Source organism: Anolis sagrei, chromosome 4, assembly GCF_037176765.1.
Source record: "Anolis sagrei isolate rAnoSag1 chromosome 4, rAnoSag1.mat, whole genome shotgun sequence".
Lineage (NCBI taxonomy): Eukaryota > Metazoa > Chordata > Lepidosauria > Squamata > Dactyloidae > Anolis > Anolis sagrei.
This window is the reverse complement of record NC_090024.1, coordinates 74,074,885-74,096,602: the sequence shown is the minus strand read 5'-3', so window position 1 is coordinate 74,096,602 and position 21,718 is coordinate 74,074,885. Positions and strand designations below refer to the sequence as shown.

Below are 21,718 nucleotides of genomic sequence, written 5' to 3'. Positions count from 1 at the left end.
GTAGTCAGCTCACTTTCACTTCACCAGGAAAAAAAAAGATGTTTTGGGCAATATGGGGCAGAAACAACTTTTAAAGGCCACCAGCAGACCTACAGCCATCCTTTGCTCACCTCTGCTTCTGTCAACCTCTTCAGCTCTCTCTCGCAGTCGACCAGTTGATGTATTTTACAGCTTCCATGGCCTTTCTTTGCTGAACTTGCAGAGTGCAGGTTGGTATGATAACCAGTCATCCCCACCTGAGAATAAATATGCCACTATATCAAAAGTTGATGGTTCACAGGGACATAGAATAAGATAGCAACTTCATTTCATTTGGTTGACATTAAAGAAACAGTTCAAGAGCATGGAACTGTTACTTTATAAAGCGGTGCATTATTCCTTGGTCATTAATTTTAAAGAGAAAGCTGTAACATGCTGCGTCATCATGTTAATATCAGTGTTATTTTTAACCTACCCCCCAAATAACATTTAGGAAATAAGCTAAGCTTGCATTTTCTGTGACTATTTTTAAACTATTTGCTTAGTTTGATAACTGTCCCTATTTTTAAAACAGGAGGATGGACTCTTTTTAATTGCTTTTGCAGGCTTTTTTCTCTTTCATAGTAATATACTGTTTTTATTTATTGTGCATTGGAGTTGTGGACTTCCAATTCTATATCCAAATCTCCTAGAAGAACTAGATCCAAAAAGATTTGCACAACGAATATTGGATATAGAAGCTCAGAAAGACATTGTTACCCTCAGTAAAGCTGGCTGATTGAAATGGCGAAGTTGTCTTTAATCATACTTTTCAAACAGCCCAGTATCTAAAGACACAAATGCCTAAACACCTCAGGAGGGTATTTACCAGAACTAGATTTGAACAGCTGGATACAACGGTCAAACATGGAAGGTTTAACCAAGTTCCATATAATGAACGATTTTGTATCTGGAGTGTCAGAGGTAGAAGATATCACACATGTACAGTTTAGTTGTAACTTGTAAAAGAAAGAGAAAAACCAATACCATACATTATACAAAAGACACACTGGTATCCTTATATTAAAACTACATTTTTATTGGCCGTCCAGAATGCCAAAATAACATACAAAATGGCCCCCTTTCAATATAAAGCAACTCAGCTGAGAACTGCATATTTTGAGTCAATTGTGGTAAAGTGTAGCGGTGGTGCAGATATTTGATCTGGATCAGGATCTTGAACCCTTGTTAACTGTTTGTTTATTTTAACTTTTGTTGTACTGTGGTTTGTATGCCACATATGTATGCATAAAATGTGTTGGTCAAGTGTTTAGATACAGCCAGTGGGCTAATCAATAAAACATACTATGTAGTACTACAATTTCACATTGTCTCTGGTATCTAGCAGGTTAGGAGGCAATAAATTAATTCCTCAATTTTTTTAAAAAAAATTACAAAATAGATCCATCATGAAAAAGAAAGTAAAACATTTGTTGTGTTTAAATCAAAACATTTAAAAGCAGCATCCATGTCCTTTCATTCCCTTATTAAAAATAAAATAACAGAAACATCTGATTTCTGATTTTTCCCCACTTAAGACATTTATTTACTATTTATTTATTTACTATATTTGTATACCTCTCTTCTCAGCCCTCAAGGCAACTCAGAGCGGTTAACAAAGCAAATACAATACTTAAACATGATAAAAAAAGTTAAAAACAAGTTAAAAGAATAACATTATAACAATCAATAAACATCATAACATCTCATCTCGTCTCATAGTTAAAATCAAGATCCAGTCTCATCATCCAAATGTTCCATATTTCTATATTAGTTATATTAGACATATGCTTTTCATCCAGATCCAGTGAAGAACAGTCATAACTCATTGGTAGAGCAGTAAATGGTTTGGATAAAGAAAAAGTCTGGGTTCAATAGTTGGCATCACCAGTTACCTTCAAGAGCCCTGAAACCATTGCTAGCCATCGTCAGTACTAATATAGGCTTCTGTGGCCTGATTTTTTCATTCATTCTCTGTTCTATAAAATCTACAAGGCTTGAAGAAATTGGGGTGTGAAAGTAAAGCACGTACCACTTAGTGTCAGTAAATGGAATAGAATTGGGAAGAGCATCATGCTTTCTTTTAATTTAAAGAAGGGAGAACTTCCACATTGAGCCAGGCTGTGGCAGTGTCTTTCAGCATTTTCTTTGTTATTTCCATACTGCTGGTTTTTCTGCACTTGTTCCTCAGTAAAATCCTTGTTGGGGAGAGGGGGGGGGGGGAATCCATGTGATCAAACACCAAAATATGTGCACAGTGTTAAACAGCATCTGCTGAAATGATAGTGTGTTGTGCAGGGTGTGCCTAAAGTCACAAAGGGGGTTCAATAATTCAATAACCCCTTAAATTTTGGTTTTTAATGTACAACATCATAACATAATTTACATTATATATAGGAAATAAATTTACTTTACATGTGAAAAATCACATCTCATAAATGGTTTCCAGTACCATAGTATCATGTATCGGATACATCAGATCCCCATGTGGCTTTTGGCCCACCTTGCACAAGCCTCTGTGACCTGCCAATAAACCGACAAATCAGTCCTGCATGTAAAAAAATATAACGTAGGAACAATTCTTTAAAAAATAAAGTTGGACATTTTTACAAGTACTTTTGAGAACAGTAATGTTGTCGAAGGCTTTCATGGCCGGAATAACTGGGTTGTTGGGAGCTTTCCGAGTTGTATGGCCATGTTCCAGAAGCATTCTCTCCTGTCGTTTCAGATCTCACAACCTTTGAGGATGCCTGCCATAGATGCAGACAAAATGTCAGGAGAGAATGCTTCTGGAACATGGCCATGCAGCCCAGAAAACTCACAACCCAGTGATTGTGGCCACGAAAGCCTTCGACAACTCAATTACTGTTCTCAAAGTACTTGTAAAAATGTCCAACTTTCTTTATAAAAGAATTGCTCCCACATTATATTTCTTCACATGCAGGACTGATTTGCCAGTGTATTGGCAGGTCATAGAGGCTTGTGCAGGGCGGGCCAAAAGTCACATGCATTCCTTGTTTTATTGACTGAGGTCACACTCCTTTGCATATCTAACAAAGGTCCTTTTGAGTGCAGTAGGATTTCTTCCCAAATACGTAAACTTGCAAAAAAAAACCTTGATGCCACTGTTACTAAAACTCTTCCAGATAGGTACTTTGTGAAATGAATGACTTCCTTGCTTGGTCTTAAAATAAACCTGTTCTAAATTTTGGTATTGATTGCCGTGTCTTTCCTCCCACTCCATTTTAAGCTTTATCCATTCTTTTTGGGGTTGACCCCCCCCCCCCCCCCCCCCACACACACACACTTTTAAAGAAGCCAGTGCTTTTTGGGTTGAGGAGAAAATGTATCTTCTTTTCTTCTTTTTTTCAAGACAGAGTTTCTTGTTCTCATCTTTGAGACATTTTTCACTGTGATTTCCAAAGTATTAAGTGCAGAATACATGCTTCGTTTTGTGAGCTGCAAAATCCAGACCAAACTTAAGAGCACTATAATGAGGCTAAATTAGAGACCTTTTTGCTTTCTTGTTCTTGGAATATTCTTTCAGAGATTGTTATCTCATTGACTCTTAAAAGAGTCAGTTGGAGTTGCCAGTAAAAGACCGATGTCTGGTAATTTTAGCAAAACAGTCACAATAGACCTTGAAAGCTGTTGGCTGTTGTTTCTTAATGCCACATATAGTTATTGTTAGTTTTTAAACTAGGTTTGCAAAGGAGAGAATGGAGGACACTGGAAACAAAAGGGAAGGGAAAGGAAATGTGTAGTGTTTATTCAATTTAAGTCAAATTTATTAGCACATCATGTCAACTGGACAGCTCCTATTTGCAGATTTTTAAAGGATTGAGATCGCTATAGAGATTGAATATCCCTTACATGGGACTAAATATATTTTGGATTTTAGTGCCGCCTCCCGATTTTGGAATACCTACATTTGCATATATATATATGAGGAGATACCCTAGAGAGGGGACCCAAATTTAAACACAAATGCTTACTCATTTATATTTTGTATACAGGCAGTCTCCAAGTTACAAATATCTGATTTACAAATAACTCATACTTAAGTGAGAAAAATGTACCCCTCGGAAGGGAAATTCACTCTTGAAAAAGTTATGGGAAAAGTTGTCTCCATTGAAGCTTTATTACTAATCCTTTTCACAAGAAGCCAACTTTTTCAAAACTTCAGTTCTCACAGGGACAGAAAGTGAGGTGAAATCTTCTAAATGGGGGCACAGACAGTAAAACAAACACCACAGGGGTGTTAGTCTTTCCCTATATTGTCCAAAGCTATATATATATCCAAAGCTTCTCCATGCTATACACACACACACACACACACACACACGTATGGCTGAAGTTACACTTAAAAATGTGCCTATTCCAACTTACATACAAATTCATCTTAGGAAAAAATCTACAGAACCTATCTTGTTTGTCATTTGGGGACTGCCTATATACCTGTACGACAATGACGACAATTTTATATGGTTTGACGACAATTTTATACAATATTTTCAAATAATGTTGTGCTTGAAAAAAAGTTTGTGTACTTTGAACCATCAGAAGGCAAAGGTGTCACTATTTCAGCCATTCATGTGGACAATTTTGAGTTGTTTTAGTATTTCAAATTTTGGAATTGACAATAAGGAATGCTCAATCTATGCCAACCGTTTTAAAGCTCTTGAGATTGCTGCACACTGTTATGTATAATATGCCAGAAAGTTTTATCTCTTTATGGCTAAAATTTGATAAGTTTTAACTTTGTGGTTCTCAACCTGTGGGTCCCCAGATGTTTTTTTTTTTCTTTCAGCTCCCAGAAACCCTAACAGCTAGTAAACTGGCTGGGATTTCTGGGAGTTATCAGCCAAAACACCTGAAGACCCACAAGTTGAGATAAATAAAGATAAATAAAGCTTTTCACCACTGGACACCTCTGTAACATTCTAGTGAAGCTTCCAGTAAAGCATACCATAGAACCATGCTGGAGGAACTAGAAAATGCCTAGAGAGAACATATTTTTGGCTGTGGATAAGTCATAACCAAAAGTTATGTCATACAGACTACACATGTTTGTTCAATTGCTAGGAAATCATCTGAAAAAAGACATGTATTGAAACAATCCCAGGGTTCTTTGTAGCGTTTCAGTAAAATATTGGTTCATCTACTTTAACTGAGTACCCGAGTTCTTCACTTATCTCACTTGATTAAGTTAGGCTTCCAGCAAAGTATCACACTTTAATTAATTCTGTGTCCCTTTACCTAAGTATAAATTGTATTGTAAAAATGTGCCTGTTCCAACCTTTACCTACTCCTGAATAGACGTTTCAAGGACTGAGTTGTAAAGGCTACTTTGTATGTGGAAAAGGTACAAAAGAAATTATTAGGCTTTTGTTATTCAGAAATTGGTAGGTTTTTTAGCCTGAGAGCACCTTGGCAATGTACTATTTTCATGCAAAAATCATCTGAAAAACTAATAGGGGAAGGGGGCAGGAAACTGGATTCAGCTGCCAGATTACCTGCTGTACCTATCCTCCTGAAACTTTCAGTTTTATAATTTAGGGTAATCCATGCTCTCTATAATTTTGGTCCAAAAGGAACATAGGGAAATTGTGTTTTGTTTGGATGCCATCAAAGGGAAAGGCTGCTTTTGTTCAAAAACCCATAAACTTATTCCTGCAAGTATAAAGCTTCCGAATGAATTATTAAGACAACAAATTTCTAAGATTTTTTAAATTTTATTTATTGAAATTGAAGAAATTTTAATAAAACTTTGGTAGTTCTATTGCTTAAAAATATTTTAAATTGCAGAATCTAAAGGCAGATAGCATCAACTCCCTGAACTTCTTTGTTTGCAATTTGGTGAGGAATCCCTATGTAAGGAATTAATGGTTTGCACCAGTTCTGATGAAGATAACATTCTAGCCTTTTTTTGTATCTGCAGTTAAAATTAATAGGAGGCATACACTTTTGCAGACCTTTGGTTTTTCAAATTTCAACTTAGTTTTGGAATTGAAGTTGAGCCGAGTGGCCCAAATTGGTCCATGCAAAAGTGGGTCAGTTTTAAAATTGCATGACATCTACACTGGGACCCCTGCACATCTCTATTCATTAGATGTGGATGTCATATCACAACATAGGTGCTTAACATTCAAACAAAGTGCTGAAATTAGAGCTTTGGGACATAAAGGTGGCTAGTAGAGCTCTTGCCACATCCCTCTGGATTTATGTCCCTCTCAGGACATAATTTCTTCTCTGCCTATAGCTGGAACTTTCCCTATATCCTCTCATAATCTAAAGCCCCATATTCTCTTATTCCCTCCTGGCAGCTGTGCAGTGCTGTTACCAGGTCTTTCCTGAAGTAGGTCTCTTGATTGGTCAATAAAGAGAACTCTTTGTATTATCACCGGGGGCACACTTAAAACAGTTCATTAAAAAATTATACTCAGCACCACCTCCAGCAACTTCTTGACATCAAGGACGAGTTGTGGGACTTGGGGAATGGGAGGCTGTGGCTTCTGAAGGATCAAGGCATTTCTAATAGTAGAACTTTCCAAAGTAAGTTGCCTGAGCAAAATCTTGATCGTTATAACTATAAAAGTATAACACTATTATTTCCACTTGCAAGCTTTCTCATCTTATTGTCCAGCTACCGGAATGAGAATCAGAGGCTAAAGAGCCAGTGCAATATTCAGGGGCCATCAGCAAAAGATGCCTGCTGTTACGTGTGTCTTTCCCATTGCATGGCATGTGGTGGAATTGGCATTTGGCATTAATTGATTAAGAATAGCACTTGTTTCCACACTGGCTAGTGAACTACCAGCCCAATCATCTGTATCAGTGGTTCATAACCTTTGGGCCATGAGGATGAAAATATAGTCCATAAACCTCCTTCTTCTTTATTTTATTATATTTATTTTATTATTTCTGCTCCTTTCACGCCGTCTGCCACTCCTTCCCTGTCACTGACCATGGCATATGTCCTGTATCGGAAACTAGAGCTGATATGGTCTGGCTTATGCAATTTTCTGAATCAGCACCCCAAACCAAATCTAAAGTTGACCAAAAACCGATTTGTAACCCTTTTGGTACCAATGTTGGAGAGTGGTCCCTTGTCAAAGTGGTCCCTGGTCAAGTAGTCTTTGGTCAAGTGGTCCATGGTCAAGTGGTCCCTGATCAAAAAAAGATTGGGAACCACTGATCTATTCTAGCCAGAAGAGACAATCAAAGCTAGTTTTTAGTTCACATTAAATTTGTTTGTCATTTGTGTGTGTTCATAATGGGGCCGTCTGCAGCAGAAGATAATGTAGTATATCATGACCTCTATCTAGGAATATCTATCTGTTTATCTATCAATGGCCTTCATTCATCAAGAATGATGGCAAAGTACCTCACATCAGTACCAGCTCCAGGTTTTGAAGGGCCTTTGACCAGTTTATTCTCAATGGGCTGCATTTCCTCAATGAATTTACCACCTTCCTAAAAACAGTTGCTACTTCTATTTTCTGTTGTTCATGTGTGCCTTTGAGAGGTTTCTGATAAACAATGATCCTAAAGCAAACCCATAACAAGGTTTTCTTGGCAAGGTTTGTTAAGAGGGCAATTGCTACTGCCATCTTCTCAGGGACTATGATTTGCCCAAGATCACCCAGTAGCTGAGCAGAGATTCAAATCTTTGTCTCCCAGTCTTGTAGTTCAATGCACAAAACCACCACGCCAGATCTGCTCCTTTTTAAAGTCAGAGTTAAATATACAGAAGGCCAACAAGGAAGCAAACAGTGACACCAGATGCTTCAGCTTTTTGTCACCACTGCTGTCTAGGCCTGTGAGAGAGAGTGCAGCCTAATAGGTTGCAACAAAAAAGAAAAGGAGTAGGAGGTTGCTTCTCAGACATCCTGCTGCTCTGGTGTGGTCTGTTACCCAACCGTGCCAAGTCTTGACAGTTTGATAGTTTGCCATACTTTGGTCTTCAAGATATTTTGGACTTCAGCTCCAAGCTGCCTTGGGCTTCTGAAAGTTAAATTCCAAAACTGCTGGAGGATCAACATTTTGAAATGATACAAAGAGGGGTGTGTGCATATGTGGCATGCCTTTGTCTCTAAAAGAGAGCAACCTACAGCTGGATTGGTCTAATAATAAAATGTTAGACCAGGACTGGGAAGCTAGTTCAAATGCTTGCTCAACAATAAAACTCACTGCAAAATCCTTCTCTCCTCCACAATATCTAAGCCTGAGCTAATATCTCGGAGACAGAAAAAGGAGTCTTTTAAACTAAGAACAGAGAGTGAAATAAAACATTTGGTGTGTGCATTTTCCTCCTTTGATTTGCTCTTCATTTTATTTTACTAGCCAGCTGTATCTTATAAACTAAGCATAAAGTTATTGAAATACTTTGAAAGTACAGCTGTGGCTATTTTTAAAAAAGAACAAATTTTGAAGGGATCATGTTAAACAAGCAATATATACAGTGTTCCCTCTCTTATAGCAGGGGTTCTGTTCCAGGACCACCTGCGGTAAGTGAAAATCTGTGAAGTAGGGATGCCATATTAATTTTAATATTTATACATTATTTTATATATTTTATAAATTATTTTCTTCCTTACCTGCCTCCTGGCCCATCCCAAGGGCAGCTGCCTGCCTCCCTGGCCTCCACAGATCCTGGCAGAGCCTCCAGAGTCACGAAGGCAGCAGCAGGCCAGGGAGGCAGGTCTTCCCCGCTGCACTTCAGGCCGCCACACTTCTGGGGTCCCTGGCCTCCACTGGACGTAAATATTTTATTTTTAATTAATATATATTTTTTAAAAACCCGCAAAACAGCGAGTCCGCCTAAAGCGAACCGCAAAGTAGCGAGGGAACACTACATGTGGTATATACATGTGGTAGAATTACGAGGAAGCAAAACAAAACATTCCTTTGCAGATTTCCGTTGGGGGATTATGCCACTTAATTTTCCTTACATCAAACACTCTGGAAGTAGAAAATCAGTACATAGAATTTTCATATATGACAAAAATATGCAGAAATGATTAGCTCAATCTGACATAATACTTAATTCCTCCCTCATTGTTGTTATTGTTGTGTGCCTCTAAGTCATTTCTGACTTTTGACTGTAAGGCAAACCTATCACGGTATTTTCTAGGCTGAACTTTTCTAGAACCTTTCTCTGAGGCTAAGATGTTGTGAACCGCCAAAGGTTACCAGTTGGGTTTCTGTAGCAAAGCAGGGATTGGAACTCTGGACTGGTCAAACCATTACAGCTTGCTGGCGCCATCTCTCTTTCCTTATTTGGTGTAAGCCATTCTGGAAGCCCTTTTGATTCAAGGGTAGAATGTAAACACTTAATATATAAACAAATATTACAGCCCAACACCAACTCTCCTGATCATTAAATTGAAAAGTACATGAAATACGTGTTGAATTACATGTATTTTTAATATTTATTTATCATGTCAGGAGTAACCAGACAGTTGTATTACATTTTTAACAAAACAAACAAACAAACAAACAAACAAAACACAAAGTTGCAAGCTTGGCAGTTGATTAAATGTCCTTTGACCAGTATCTGGCTACTTGGAGTGCCTCTGGTGTTGCCGCAGGTCCTCCATTGTGCATGTAGCAGGGCTCAGGTTGCATTGCAGCAGGTGGTCAGTGGTTTGCTCTTCTCCACACTTGCATGTCTTGGATTCCACTTTGTAGCCCCATTTCTTAAGATTGGTTCTGCATCTCATGGTGCCAGAGCGCATTCTGTTCAGCGCCTTCCAAGTCACCCAGTTTTCTGTGTGCCCAGGGGAGCACACATTAATGTAATGACACTTCATTAATTTCTTTGCCCTGAAAGACTCAAGAATAAAAAGCAAGATCACTGTCGCTACAAATTTTTGGATTAACCCCCATTTTTACCAAGCTTAATGCTATCACCACAATCGTTTAGTCAAAGCATTCTGTCACTTCTTGACCTGGAATCTGCCTTTTGTTTGTTTGTTTGTTTGTTTGTTTGTCCTTTTAAAGAAACAAACCGCATTCTAAATTTTGTGATCAACTTAAGATTTATGCAAGAACAATATCAACTTTCACAATTCTGCACAGCCCTTTTGATCCTAAGTGTAGATTTAACTAGCCATGTGGGGCCATGTGCTTTCAGGAAGTCTTAACTTCTTGTAAAACTGAGAAAACACTTCAAATACAAAGGGCCATGTTCCATTGAGAATTTGAAAAGAAAATGATCTTAACGGAGTGAGTATTCAACCTCGTTAGACAGCAAATCTATGGGTTATTTTTAAGCTAATTACTCAGAATTAAACAAAGGCTCAAGGCTTTTTGCCTGAACAGGAGTTGAGGCCAAATTAAATTGAAGCTGAGACATTGTTTTTGTTGAAAATTCAGCCTAGAACAGATCGTATTTGGCAGGGTTGGAACACTGCCTGTGGTACCAAAGTTATACTAAGCAACAGTGATGTGCTTGACTTTCCAAAATGCTTGCTTTCAAAATTGCTGCTGAAAGGAAATGCAGATACAGAAAATGCTAGCTAAAGTCTGATTCCTTCACTCTTGGAAATTCTGAATACAACTGTTCAGCAACTCTCCTGGCCATTATTTGTAGATTGATTGACTTATGAAACTGCAATTTATTTAATTAATGGACACTGCGTGAACATTAAAAAGTTAATGTTTTATGTTAGGTATGCTTTGTGAGAAGAATGACAAGTTTATATGTATAAAACTAGATGTTTTTATAAAGTCATCTTAAGGCTTCTAAATCATGTCCCCTCCCCAGTGCTTAACTGCCCAGTATTTATCTATAGTTTTGTTTGTTCACAATTCAGTAATGTTTCTCTTATTTTGGGTTATAATGGAGCAAATTGGTGGGAATAAACAATTTATGTATGGTAATTTAATATGCTAGGCTATGAAACTATTAATCTGTAGATATACTCATTAATTTGCTTAATTTTCAATTCAACTATTAAAATAAAACTAAGCATGTTGGTTTGTGTCAGAAAAATGAGAAGAAGCAGAGTTCAGATTGTGTGTGTCAGGAGTGACTTGAGAAACTGCAAGTCGCTTCTGGTGTGAGAGAATTGGCCCTCTGCAAGGATGTCGCCCAGAGATACTTGGATGTTCCCCACATGGGGGGGGGGGCCGCTGAAGCTGACAGAGGGAGCTCAACCTGCTCTCCCCAGATTTGAACTGCTGATCTATTGGTCAGCAGTCCTGCCAGCACAAGGGTTTAACCCATTGTGCCACTGGGAGCTCCTAGAGTTCAGATTGACAGAGGGTTATAAAATTTTTTTTGTTATTCTTCCACAAAATAGGTAATGCATAGGCTGTTTACATGCAATGGACTCTCAGTTAACCAGAACTGAAACAACTGGCAAAAAGTGAAGAAATCATATTGCATTTACAAAAACTATTTTTACTGTGTTAACTCAAAGTTAAATTTAACTTTGAGTTACATTTATCTTTCTTCTTAGTTCGTTTTTAATTACTGTATTTCAATATTGCTATCAAGGCAATACAAAGATTTTGGTACGATATAGTATCGTATTAGCCCTATTTTTTAGTAATGACTCTCAAGCAACCAGAACCTACATTTATCCAGCATCTACCAATCTCCATGGGTGCCAGTTAACTGAGAGTCTACTGTACATAGAATAGTGCCAGTTTTTGTTGCTGCATCATGTTTGTTTGTTTCTTACAATTGAATAAATTTGTTAGAATTAAATTACCTGTCATGAAAATACTGACAAGTTCTTCTAAATCTTGTGACCAGTTCTTATCTGGTAAAGTCATCAGTAGTCACTGGTTCTGTACTGGGTTTTGTTTTTTATTGCAATGCAGTCTTTATTGAATTCCTGGATGTACTTACCTCGTTTTCTTGCAAAAAAAATATCCTGAATTCTTCACACAATGCTGCCTCTGAGCTAGAGTATTTCTGGTACAGGCCAATAACTGCTGGGACAAATTGATGCTCAAAACACAGCTTCTGGGGTAGTGTCCACATTTTGCTGTGCTCTTCATGCCAAAAGGGGACCTGTGATATGTGAAAATGGTGGAAAATTTAGGACTGGCTCATGTTTAATTGATCCGTCTTTCAATATGCTTTTTCCTCCCAAAAATTGCTTCCCAAAATACTAGAAAATACAATTTGATCCTGATGTACATTTTGATGTTATTTGCAAAAAAAAAAAAAAAAAAAAATCACAACCACTGTGATGCACTCAAAGTATGTGCTGAATTACATGTATAACATGAATGTATACAAATCCCATTGTGGGAAAAAGATGGGGTGTAAACACAATGAATAAATAGATATTTTTAATATAATGATAGTTTCTTAGTTCTACAATATTTAAGACTAAAGCAGCCCTTTTGCCCCCCCCCCCACTTGTCTTAATATAATAATGCTTTAGTCAAAATATTCAATCACTTCTTGACCTGAGATCCTATACTTCTTATCGTCATCATCGTCATCATCATCATCATCATCATCTGTTTATAGTTTATCCTTTTATTCAACTCCCCGTCACATACAAACACACTGTATGTAATGTTTCAGGTAAGAATTTTTGTGAACATCCCAAAAATTGACCTGTGAGAAGTAGGTTTTGAAAATAACGAATAATGTATTGAAAATATTATTTAAAGTATACTTTGAAGTTTTTTGCTGTGATTTTCGCAATCACAGTGATATCTAAATATATGGATGTAATTGCAAAAATCACTGACAGAATGCATCTCTTTCCTTTTTATTAGCATACAGGAAAATGTCTAAGAAAGATAGTCTGGAGGGAAAATCATTAGGAAATTTGATGTACACATTGATTTCCCATTCCTTTCAGTGGGAACAATTTGAGTAAAAGATGGCAGGAGGATAGATTTCTGTGCAGAAGTGTATTATAACATCAGGAGTGGAGAACAACCTGTGGCTCTCTGGATGTTGTTCAGTGGCACTCCTTCCACACACAAACACACATTGGTTGTGGCATTTAAGGCTGAAGGTAGTATCATCCAAAATTATCTGGAAGGTCACATGTTCCCTGCCTCAGCCTGCACCAGCCTGCAAGGTTGTTCATCCAGAGATCCTTTTCCTTCTTGATGTGGAAACCTGGCTTCTTGTCATTATAGTAATCTTGTTCTCATGTATTCCTTGCAGGTAAAAAGCCATATCTTTGCACTTTTTCTGAAGAAACTGTGCCCGAGGCAGCCCTACAGTTCAAACATGGAAGAAGAGAAAAAAATGCTAGTGAATCTAAACTGGAGAGGCCAACTGTATCCTCTACACCGGAAAGCAAGATCAAAGAGTCGATTCCAAAATATGTGGACAGCAAATGTCCTCTAGGTTCAAAGAGGCTGATATTTCAACAAAGCTGTGATGCCCCTTGCTCCAGTAAGATGGTTCAATTTCCTTCTAGCCAGATATGTTCTGATGTGAGATTGAATTTGCAAACTTCTCTGGAGATTCAGAATAAGCCCTCTAAAGAGAATTCTCCTGATATGAATGAGCACTCTACACTTAATAAAGATAGTGATGTACCAGAGGAGACTCCATTAGATCTCAGTGAGAAGTCAACTAGGGCTGATTCATCTAATACGAATGTTACCTCAACTCTGCAGGCTGCTTTGATCATCCACCCATGTCCTTACTGCAGTCATAAGACCTATTACCCAGAAGTTCTCTGGATGCACAAAAGAATTTGGCACAAGGTCAGTTGTAACTCTGTTGCCCCTCCCTGGGTTCTTCAAAATGGATTCAAAAGTATGAAAAACAACTGCATTTTTATGACAAGAAGTGGGCGCACTGGACCCCCACCTGTTCTTGGTGGTAAAGATTGCCAGCCTTTACCTATAGCCAGATTTGCACGTACTCAGGTGCCAAGTGGAGTATCAGGATCCAAGAGCAATTCCTCGGGTCTTGGTGTAACTGCTAAGCATGGGAGTATGTCTAAAGATGTACAGTCTACTGGTAGCTATGGCCCACGGCCTTCAGGAACTGAAGGTTACAGGCACTCCAAGCTCAACCACACTCATGAACAGTATAGTACTGTAGTTCAACAGCCCCAGTTGAAAGCAAAATATGAAGTGAATTCAAAGTTGATGCAACCAGGAACCATTACTAGATGTTCCACACCTTCTCAGATGGTTATATCTAAAGCCAGTTCACAGCCCTCCAACAGCAAACAAGCAGAGAAATATGCAGTTCCCCAAATGAGTGCTGGGTATGCCTCTTTAAGCAAGCATTGTACCGCAGAACCAGGGAAAACCAACATTTTCTCTTCACTTCAGTTCCACCCTCCATGTAAAACTGAGCCATATGTTATCCAAGAAGAACTGGCAGTGCCTCTGGAAGAGCCTAATATCAAGAGAGAAAATGATGTGAGGGTACTGACAAATTGTATGGTGGGATCGAGAACAAGTCCTTTGACACAACCTCAACCTCAAATTCAGAGTAATGCAGCAGGTCCACCTCCAACTGTACATTCCACCAAACAGGAGCCACCATCTGAGGAACACCATTTAGATATTTTAAACATCTTTAAGACGTCCATTCCAAAGGAACTTGCTACCCTCTATCAAACATGGGGTGCCAATAGCCCTGTAGTGGACCATGCTGGTAAGGATTCCAAGGACTGACTTTATGATGTATTTTTTTAAATTAATAAGTGTTGTTAATATTATAGGTTACTTGAAACTATGGTTTTAATGTTTGTATTTGACTAACTTACTTGCTTTATTTAACTACCCCACACTGGTGCATTTAGACATGCATAAACTGACCTTCTGTTACTAGCATACACATTAGGTTTCTCTTAGTCCTGTATATGTTCTTCGGTCACTGTAGAGGTTGGTATTTCCCACTCATCCAGTGTCACACTTACTATATAGCCTCTGAATCATACATGGCCATTCTGTGCCTCAATGGGGAGCAGGCAGGATTGACGAAGTGCTCTGAGGCATGTAGTAGTCCTGTGAGCATGGGTGGTGAGTGGGTGGGCTGGAGGACTTCAGAGACTACCATAAATCTGAGGAGTGGAGTGATGTATGGCTCAGCCTATTGTAGATCTGGCAGGGGAACTACCACACTATGTTGCAACATTCAGACTTAGTTTTGCATTGTTAAAGTTGTATCCACAGTCAATTGCTTACATTCTGTCCTATTTGGTTTGCATACAATAAGCAGCTATTTTAGACAGTATGATACCTGGAAAATCCTGCAAAAGTTCCATCTGCATTCAGAGGAGACCATTGTTGTCTTTAAAACAAACTCCAAAGTTTACCTTAAACATTAAAATCTATGAAGGTTTTTACAACTTTATTCATCAGACAAAGATGCCTAAAAATATGGAGAGGAAATTGGGATAGGTAGAGAAGGATAGTGCTGGAGTCGTGTTGGCTCCACTGGTAAGATAGATAGATAGATAGATAGATAGATAGATAGATAGATAGATAGATAGATAGGGATAAATGGAGAAAACTGTGATAACCTAATGGCAGGGGAGATATTTCTGTTGAAAGGAGTTTTCTGTAAGAGTACAAATACTGGGTGTAGATTGAAGGCAACCGTAAGAGTCATGGATAGTCATTCAGGTGAAGAAATCAGTTGGACAAGGATCTTTATCAGGACAACTTTGACATTTATTAGCTTTTCAGTCTTACTACAACCAAGTCAGGACAATATTGACTGCTTTGTGCAGCATTGTGAATGATCTAAGTTTGAATCTTGGAGATTAAGAAATTGGGAGAGACATTATTTGACCCATGTCTTTGTCCCTCCCAAATCCATTTGCTGCTAATTGCTACTAATTTGTTCCGTAATTATGCTTTGCTGTGACTATGCTGCAAGTATAGGGGGTGTAGTTGGTGACAGTTTATGTATAACAGTATCTTTCTTGGCTATCCAGGCCTCTATTACCTTCACGTTCAAAGTGGCAAGCTATCAGCACCAATAAGGTAGGGACAGGGCTAGAGAAGTGTTATAATAGCATAAGCTCTGAATTAATTTAGTTGGATATTGTGTCCCATGAAAATGTTTAATAAGCCAGTTGTTAGATATTAAGGTTAATTTATACACACACCAAAGAATTGGGTAGAAGGGCAGTGCACAGTTAACCCTCTAAATTTGTTGCCTTACATTTGTTGTCTTGCATTCATGCTACATATTCTCCAATATTTCACAGAAGAAAACTGGAACACATATGGTCAAGCAACATCAGAGTGAGCAAGGTGGCAAAAGTTATTAATGAGAAAGCACACATGCTTGGAGAGGATGTAGTAGTTTACTTTTGGCTGAGCACACAGGGAAGGTCAAGATTCAGTCTCCCATTTCTTTCCTTTGCTTTCTGTTGAATTAAATGAGTACAAACTACTTTGCAGAATGAATTCAGTTTCCATTGTTTGTGGTAAACCAAAGACAAGAAGGAAAGTGGAAATCGGAGAGAAAAACTGGGACATTTAAAAGCATGTAAAAGTGGAACGGCAGACGATTAATTGGAGTTTTTCCTAGCAGTTCAAAACAGTTGGATGGAATGGTACTAAAGCCTACTTCTTTTTGTATATTACCTTGGTATCTTTTTTAAATTTCTTAGTCTTTTTGTTGCATATTTGCTTAGCCAACTATAAATATAGTTGTCATTCTGTGCTAGTTAAAATAAGAGATGTTTTTCTGACTGTTAAAAGGATAAATGCGACAAGTCCCCTTCAGAAATATTCCTTGCTTACACAGTCCCACTTCCATTTATACATGGAAATGAAAGCTATCTGGAGAACAGAAAATGAAATGAAAGCTATCTGGAGAACAGAAAAACATTAATGTGTGTCCTCTAAGAAACAGAAGCAAAGAAGGCTGTGCAGATGGAAAGACTGCTGGGAAAATTGGGCTTCATCAGTTAATACCCCTGATATTATGAAGTTGATGTAATTGTAAAAGTTAAGGCAATGCTGCTTCTGAAACTGAGTACCGATTTCCTGAAACAAGAATGCAACTAGAAACTTAGCTGGAATATGTCAACACATGTCTTTCCTTCCTTTTGTTTTAGACATCAGAATGTAAGGGTCAGAGGATACATATAGATCATCCATCTAGAATAAAAATCCTGGAAGTTTGTTCAGTAACAAAGAGCTGAAAGTTTAGTACAAAGCAAAGTGGGGGAAACATACAAACACAATAGGTTCTCCACCCTTTATGTAACTATATCGTCAACGCTTACGGCAGTCAAATGGCTGGAGCAGAAATGTTAGAGCAACCTGGTTGAATAGGAGCTTAAATTTTCTCTCTCATTCTCTTGTTACAAAAATAGATTTTGTTAGGATATTTTCCATTTGCATCACATCCTCAAATTCTCATACATGTATTGCATTATCAGCATTCACTGATTTTGTCAAACCAGAAAATAAATCCTAGGAATTCAGAATATTACCTTTCTGTTATCTTGTCTTTAATTTCCTTGTCTGATTTCCTTATTTAATAATGTGTTGGTGTAAACAGTTAGTTTTTTGTTTGCATAGCAGTTGTGATCATTTTATCATCTGAATGATTCCATTCAGCAGCGATTATCATTCTTTATCATTCTTTATCACCCACAGATTGAAATTAGCAAGAATTTAGAATTATTTTAATTTTATTTGCCAAGGTTGGAGCACCTTTAAATCACCTTGTTTTGCTTCACACCTAGTTCGTTCTCTCACACACACATTATTCATTTTCTAGTTTTGAATATTCAGTATATTTTGCCTTTGCAGTAGATCTTTATTGCTCCCCGTAGACTGAATAGAGAATTCCCTTATGAATGCTTTAGTATGTAGTGAAACTAGGGAAGATTTGAAGGTTTGGCTTTTACGTTTTAAATTGGCCCCCTGTTCTCAGGAGACAAGTGCACAGTTTTGTTTCTTTCTAGTAACACAGTGATATTCCAATCCCTTGGAGAAATAGTTACAAGTACTGCCAGAATATCAGTACAAGCTATTAGCATTTGTATTATGTCAGGCATTCACTAGCTTGATGCTTGCTTAAGAATATCTTTTTAAAACAACAAAAAACCACCTCAAATCTGTAGAGGTTATTTTAGTATTAATGTTATTTACAACTATCATGGTATTAAATGTGACACTGGCAGCACAGTAATTACCCCTTTTTGGTTCACAGAAATTTCTCTGCATTATGAGAGATTGAAATTTATGTAAATAAAAGTGACTAATATTTATATACATCTCCACCTTCTTAATATAATATAGTATACCCTGAGAGAGAATTTTACAAAAATGATATTGGAAAAAAACCTTTGATATAAAGACTCTGGAATACTAAATATGAATGTTGCTAAATTGTTGGCAAAGTATACTCTCAGGATATACAGTCTAATCATACAATCGGTTTTGATATATTTTTTTTCATATTTTTCCCACATGTCAAACATACATTAAGAGAAAAACCTGATATTTATTTATTTATTTATTATTTGCACTTGTTAACCGCCACTCTCAGCCCGAAGGCGACTCGTGGTGGTGTACAGAACATAGAACATAAAGACAACAGTTACAGTAAATTCAGGGCCATAACACACATCTTACTAACACACAGATAGAAAGTGTTACGTTTTGTTTGAGCAGTGGTTGATAACAATCATGCTACCATGTATACTCGTGTACAAGTCAGCCCCGATTATAAGTCAAGGGTAGGTTTTGGGGCCAAAATTGTGTGTTTTGATATGACCCATAGATAAGTGGAGGGTCATTCTGCAAAGAGAGCAAAGAACCAATACTCCCTCAGTGGGACAGCCACCACCACTATTTTCTCAACCAGGCTTTCAAAAAGGCCAAAGTGATACTATAGAGGAGAATAGAGTATTTTCTTTTAGATGGATAAAGCTCTTGCTTTTCACCACTCAAAAAAGAGGATGGTTCCTTTTGAAATAATAATGAGTGAAGGTGTAGTACCCATATTTACATGGAGCTAAGTTGAACCAGGTTCTGGGGGGTTGATTTTTGACTAAAGATTTTTTTATATCTGAGGGAACAAGTCTCTAGAAACTTCTAGGTCTTCCAGCATTACCCTATGGTCAGCATCTGCTGGGAGCTGACCATAGAATCACCCAGGGGCACCGATAAAGGTGTTCTCTACAGATATTTCTAGTTCTGTAGCATGATCAGAGGAAGATGGCCATAAAGCCACACTGGAGGACCTAAAGAAACCTAGATGAAACATTTTAATCAAAACAATAAATAATGAAATCCATAAAGGTGGAAACTGCAAATATGGAGGGATGATTGTGCTATCAGGCAAAGAACTGAGTTCTCCAGTGCCCTCTGTCCACTGAACAGCTCCTAGTCTGCACTGGTATAGCTAACTTATCAACTACCATACTGATCTTCCCGAGAAACGCTGAAAAAAATTCCACAAAACTCAATGATTTTTTAGACCAAACTAAAAATTAATCGCTCAAAGAGAAAGTGTTTATGAATGTTTTCAATGCTTTTAAAGTTCCCTTCCATCTCTTAAGGATTATCTTTCCCAGATATGCGAGCCAAAACACATTTTCAACAATACTTACAAGTTACCGTTTGTATAGATAGCAAATGAGTTCATAGATTTCGAATTTTGAGCAGTGCTCAATTTTTACGTTCTTTAAAAATATTCTTTACATCACAGATACCTTTTGTGGATGTTTTCTTCACAGACGGAGTTTCAGTTTTGGTATTTACACCATAAAGGAGCCTGTTCGCAGACATTGCCTTTGAAGTAGTGAATAGCTGCTGTCATCTGAATGGAGACATTATTAAAATGTTCATTGTGTACAATTGTTGCAGGAAAAACAATCACATTGTAACAGTTTCACATTACTTTAGAAGAAAAGAATGTGAAAAGCACATTGCAGGACTAGTAGATGCAAAATGACCATCATGTTCTCCAGGGAGTTCTCGTAGGTTACATAAGGATTGGCAAACTGCTCCTTTTCTGTACCCAAATGTGGGTGAATTGGATCTTTTTGAACTTTCTAGGAACAGTGATTGGTGTTTTAAATAGGTTACAGCTTTCCCATCATACTGTTTAACTTCCAAAAGATCCTTTTTTCAAATCTAGAGAAGGACTTCCAGTCAATTCCACTTTTATTGTTCATTTTAGACAATCTGCATGAGTCTGGAAAGCCCAGGATCTGAACGTTGGCCCCTGGATCTCCTCCTCTTCAGAATGAATAATATATCACTCATACTAAAATAGCACTGGAGACCATGACAGCCTAAATGAAGGCTGGCAGCTGTCATTATTCCATTGTCTGGAGAAAACAAGACTTGGCCATTCTCAAACTCAAATTGCAGACCTATCTATCTTGCTTCCTACCATTCAGAGAGCATTCCACATAACCCAGCCCTGGGGTTATGCCTTTTGTTCCTGCTAGAAAAAGGCAAATCCTGCAGGTTTACAGGCTGAAGAATTTGAAACTTCTTAGAGCAGCCATCTCCTCTCCCTCTCGCTCATTTTCATTGTTGTGTTTGTTGTTATTAGTGGTATGTCTACACTGTATGTTTATTGCTGCTTGATAACACTAATGCCATGGCTCAGTTTAGTGGAGTTCTAGGAATTGTGATTTCTTGAGAAAGTTTTAATTCTCTATTAGAGAGTTTTAGTCTATTCCCCAAAACTACAACACCAGATTTCTCTTGCAGAAGTTCTTTAGTGATTAAATTAAGAATCGTAAGATTCCCTAGCATGAACCCATGACAATGTTAGTGTTACAGAAGTACTAAACATATCTAAATACACTCCACGAGGCAGCATGATATAGTTGTTTGAACAGTGGACTATGGGAGCCAGGGTTTGATTCCCCACTTGGCCGTGGAAACCCACTGGGTGAGTCCTTCACAGTCCCAGAAATCCCTCTGTTAGGGTTGTTTTAGGGTTTCCATAAATCAAAAATTATTGAAGGCACACAACATCAATAAAAACAAGATATACCTGAAGAATGCTTCTTGAATTGAGAGTATGTCACAATGTGGTTTAATGTTCTATTCTGTTTGCAATGAGGAATGCTCCAGGGCTATTGCTGGTGGCAGGAAAACAAACAAAAAAGAACTACAAACTTTGGGATGCCTCATGTCTATCATTCTAAGCCATCACCTTCTCTACTACGTATTTTTTAAAAATGCCCTCTCCTTGAAAATGTAAAGGGATCCTGTAAAGAAGAAGCTGTTATCATCCCAACATTGCTTTCAATATGCCAGTGTATCTGTGTCCAAGTAGGCAGCTGAGGTTCAGCACTGAAACTATCTAGGACTGAGTAAGGATAGTGAGTCTAAATGAGAAGGGGGAAAAAATCATTAATGCAATGTATAAACCTTATTTCTTTGGCAATTTTTTTTTCAATTTTAAACCATGTCTGTAAACAAGCAGCATTACTTGTCCAGGTCAGGCTCAGACATATTATGTTATACCATGTTAAACCATCATCTAGGATATTTAACTGGTGAAAAAAGCAGTCAGGAAATGCTCAACACACACTTGACTGGGAAACACACACACTGAGGTTGTGTTCCTCACACATAATTTTGTATTTCATCTTGAATATGGCACGTATGTGTATGTATGCATTGCCTTTGCTGTTTCATCAAGGTGAAAAAGATGGTGTATTTTCACTTACAACATGCAATGCCAGATAGTGTCTAATTTACTGGAATTGGTTTCTCTTCCTGAAAAGAAATTAAATGGGATTCA

At 37.8% G+C, this 21,718-nt stretch overlaps 1 protein-coding gene across 4 annotated transcripts in view; it reads left to right on the top strand.

The window, feature by feature from the left end:
- The window catches only part of ZNF516 (zinc finger protein 516), a 140,621-nt gene that overhangs the window by 99,484 nt on the left and 19,419 nt on the right, over window positions 1-21,718 (top strand). For all 4 annotated transcript variants that reach the window (XM_060774967.2, XM_060774968.2, XM_060774966.2 and 1 more), the window contains exon 3: window positions 13,169-14,626. In XM_060774967.2, the coding sequence (XP_060630950.2) occupies window positions 13,169-14,626 (1,458 nt within the window). The remainder of the gene's footprint in view (window positions 1-13,168; window positions 14,627-21,718) is intronic.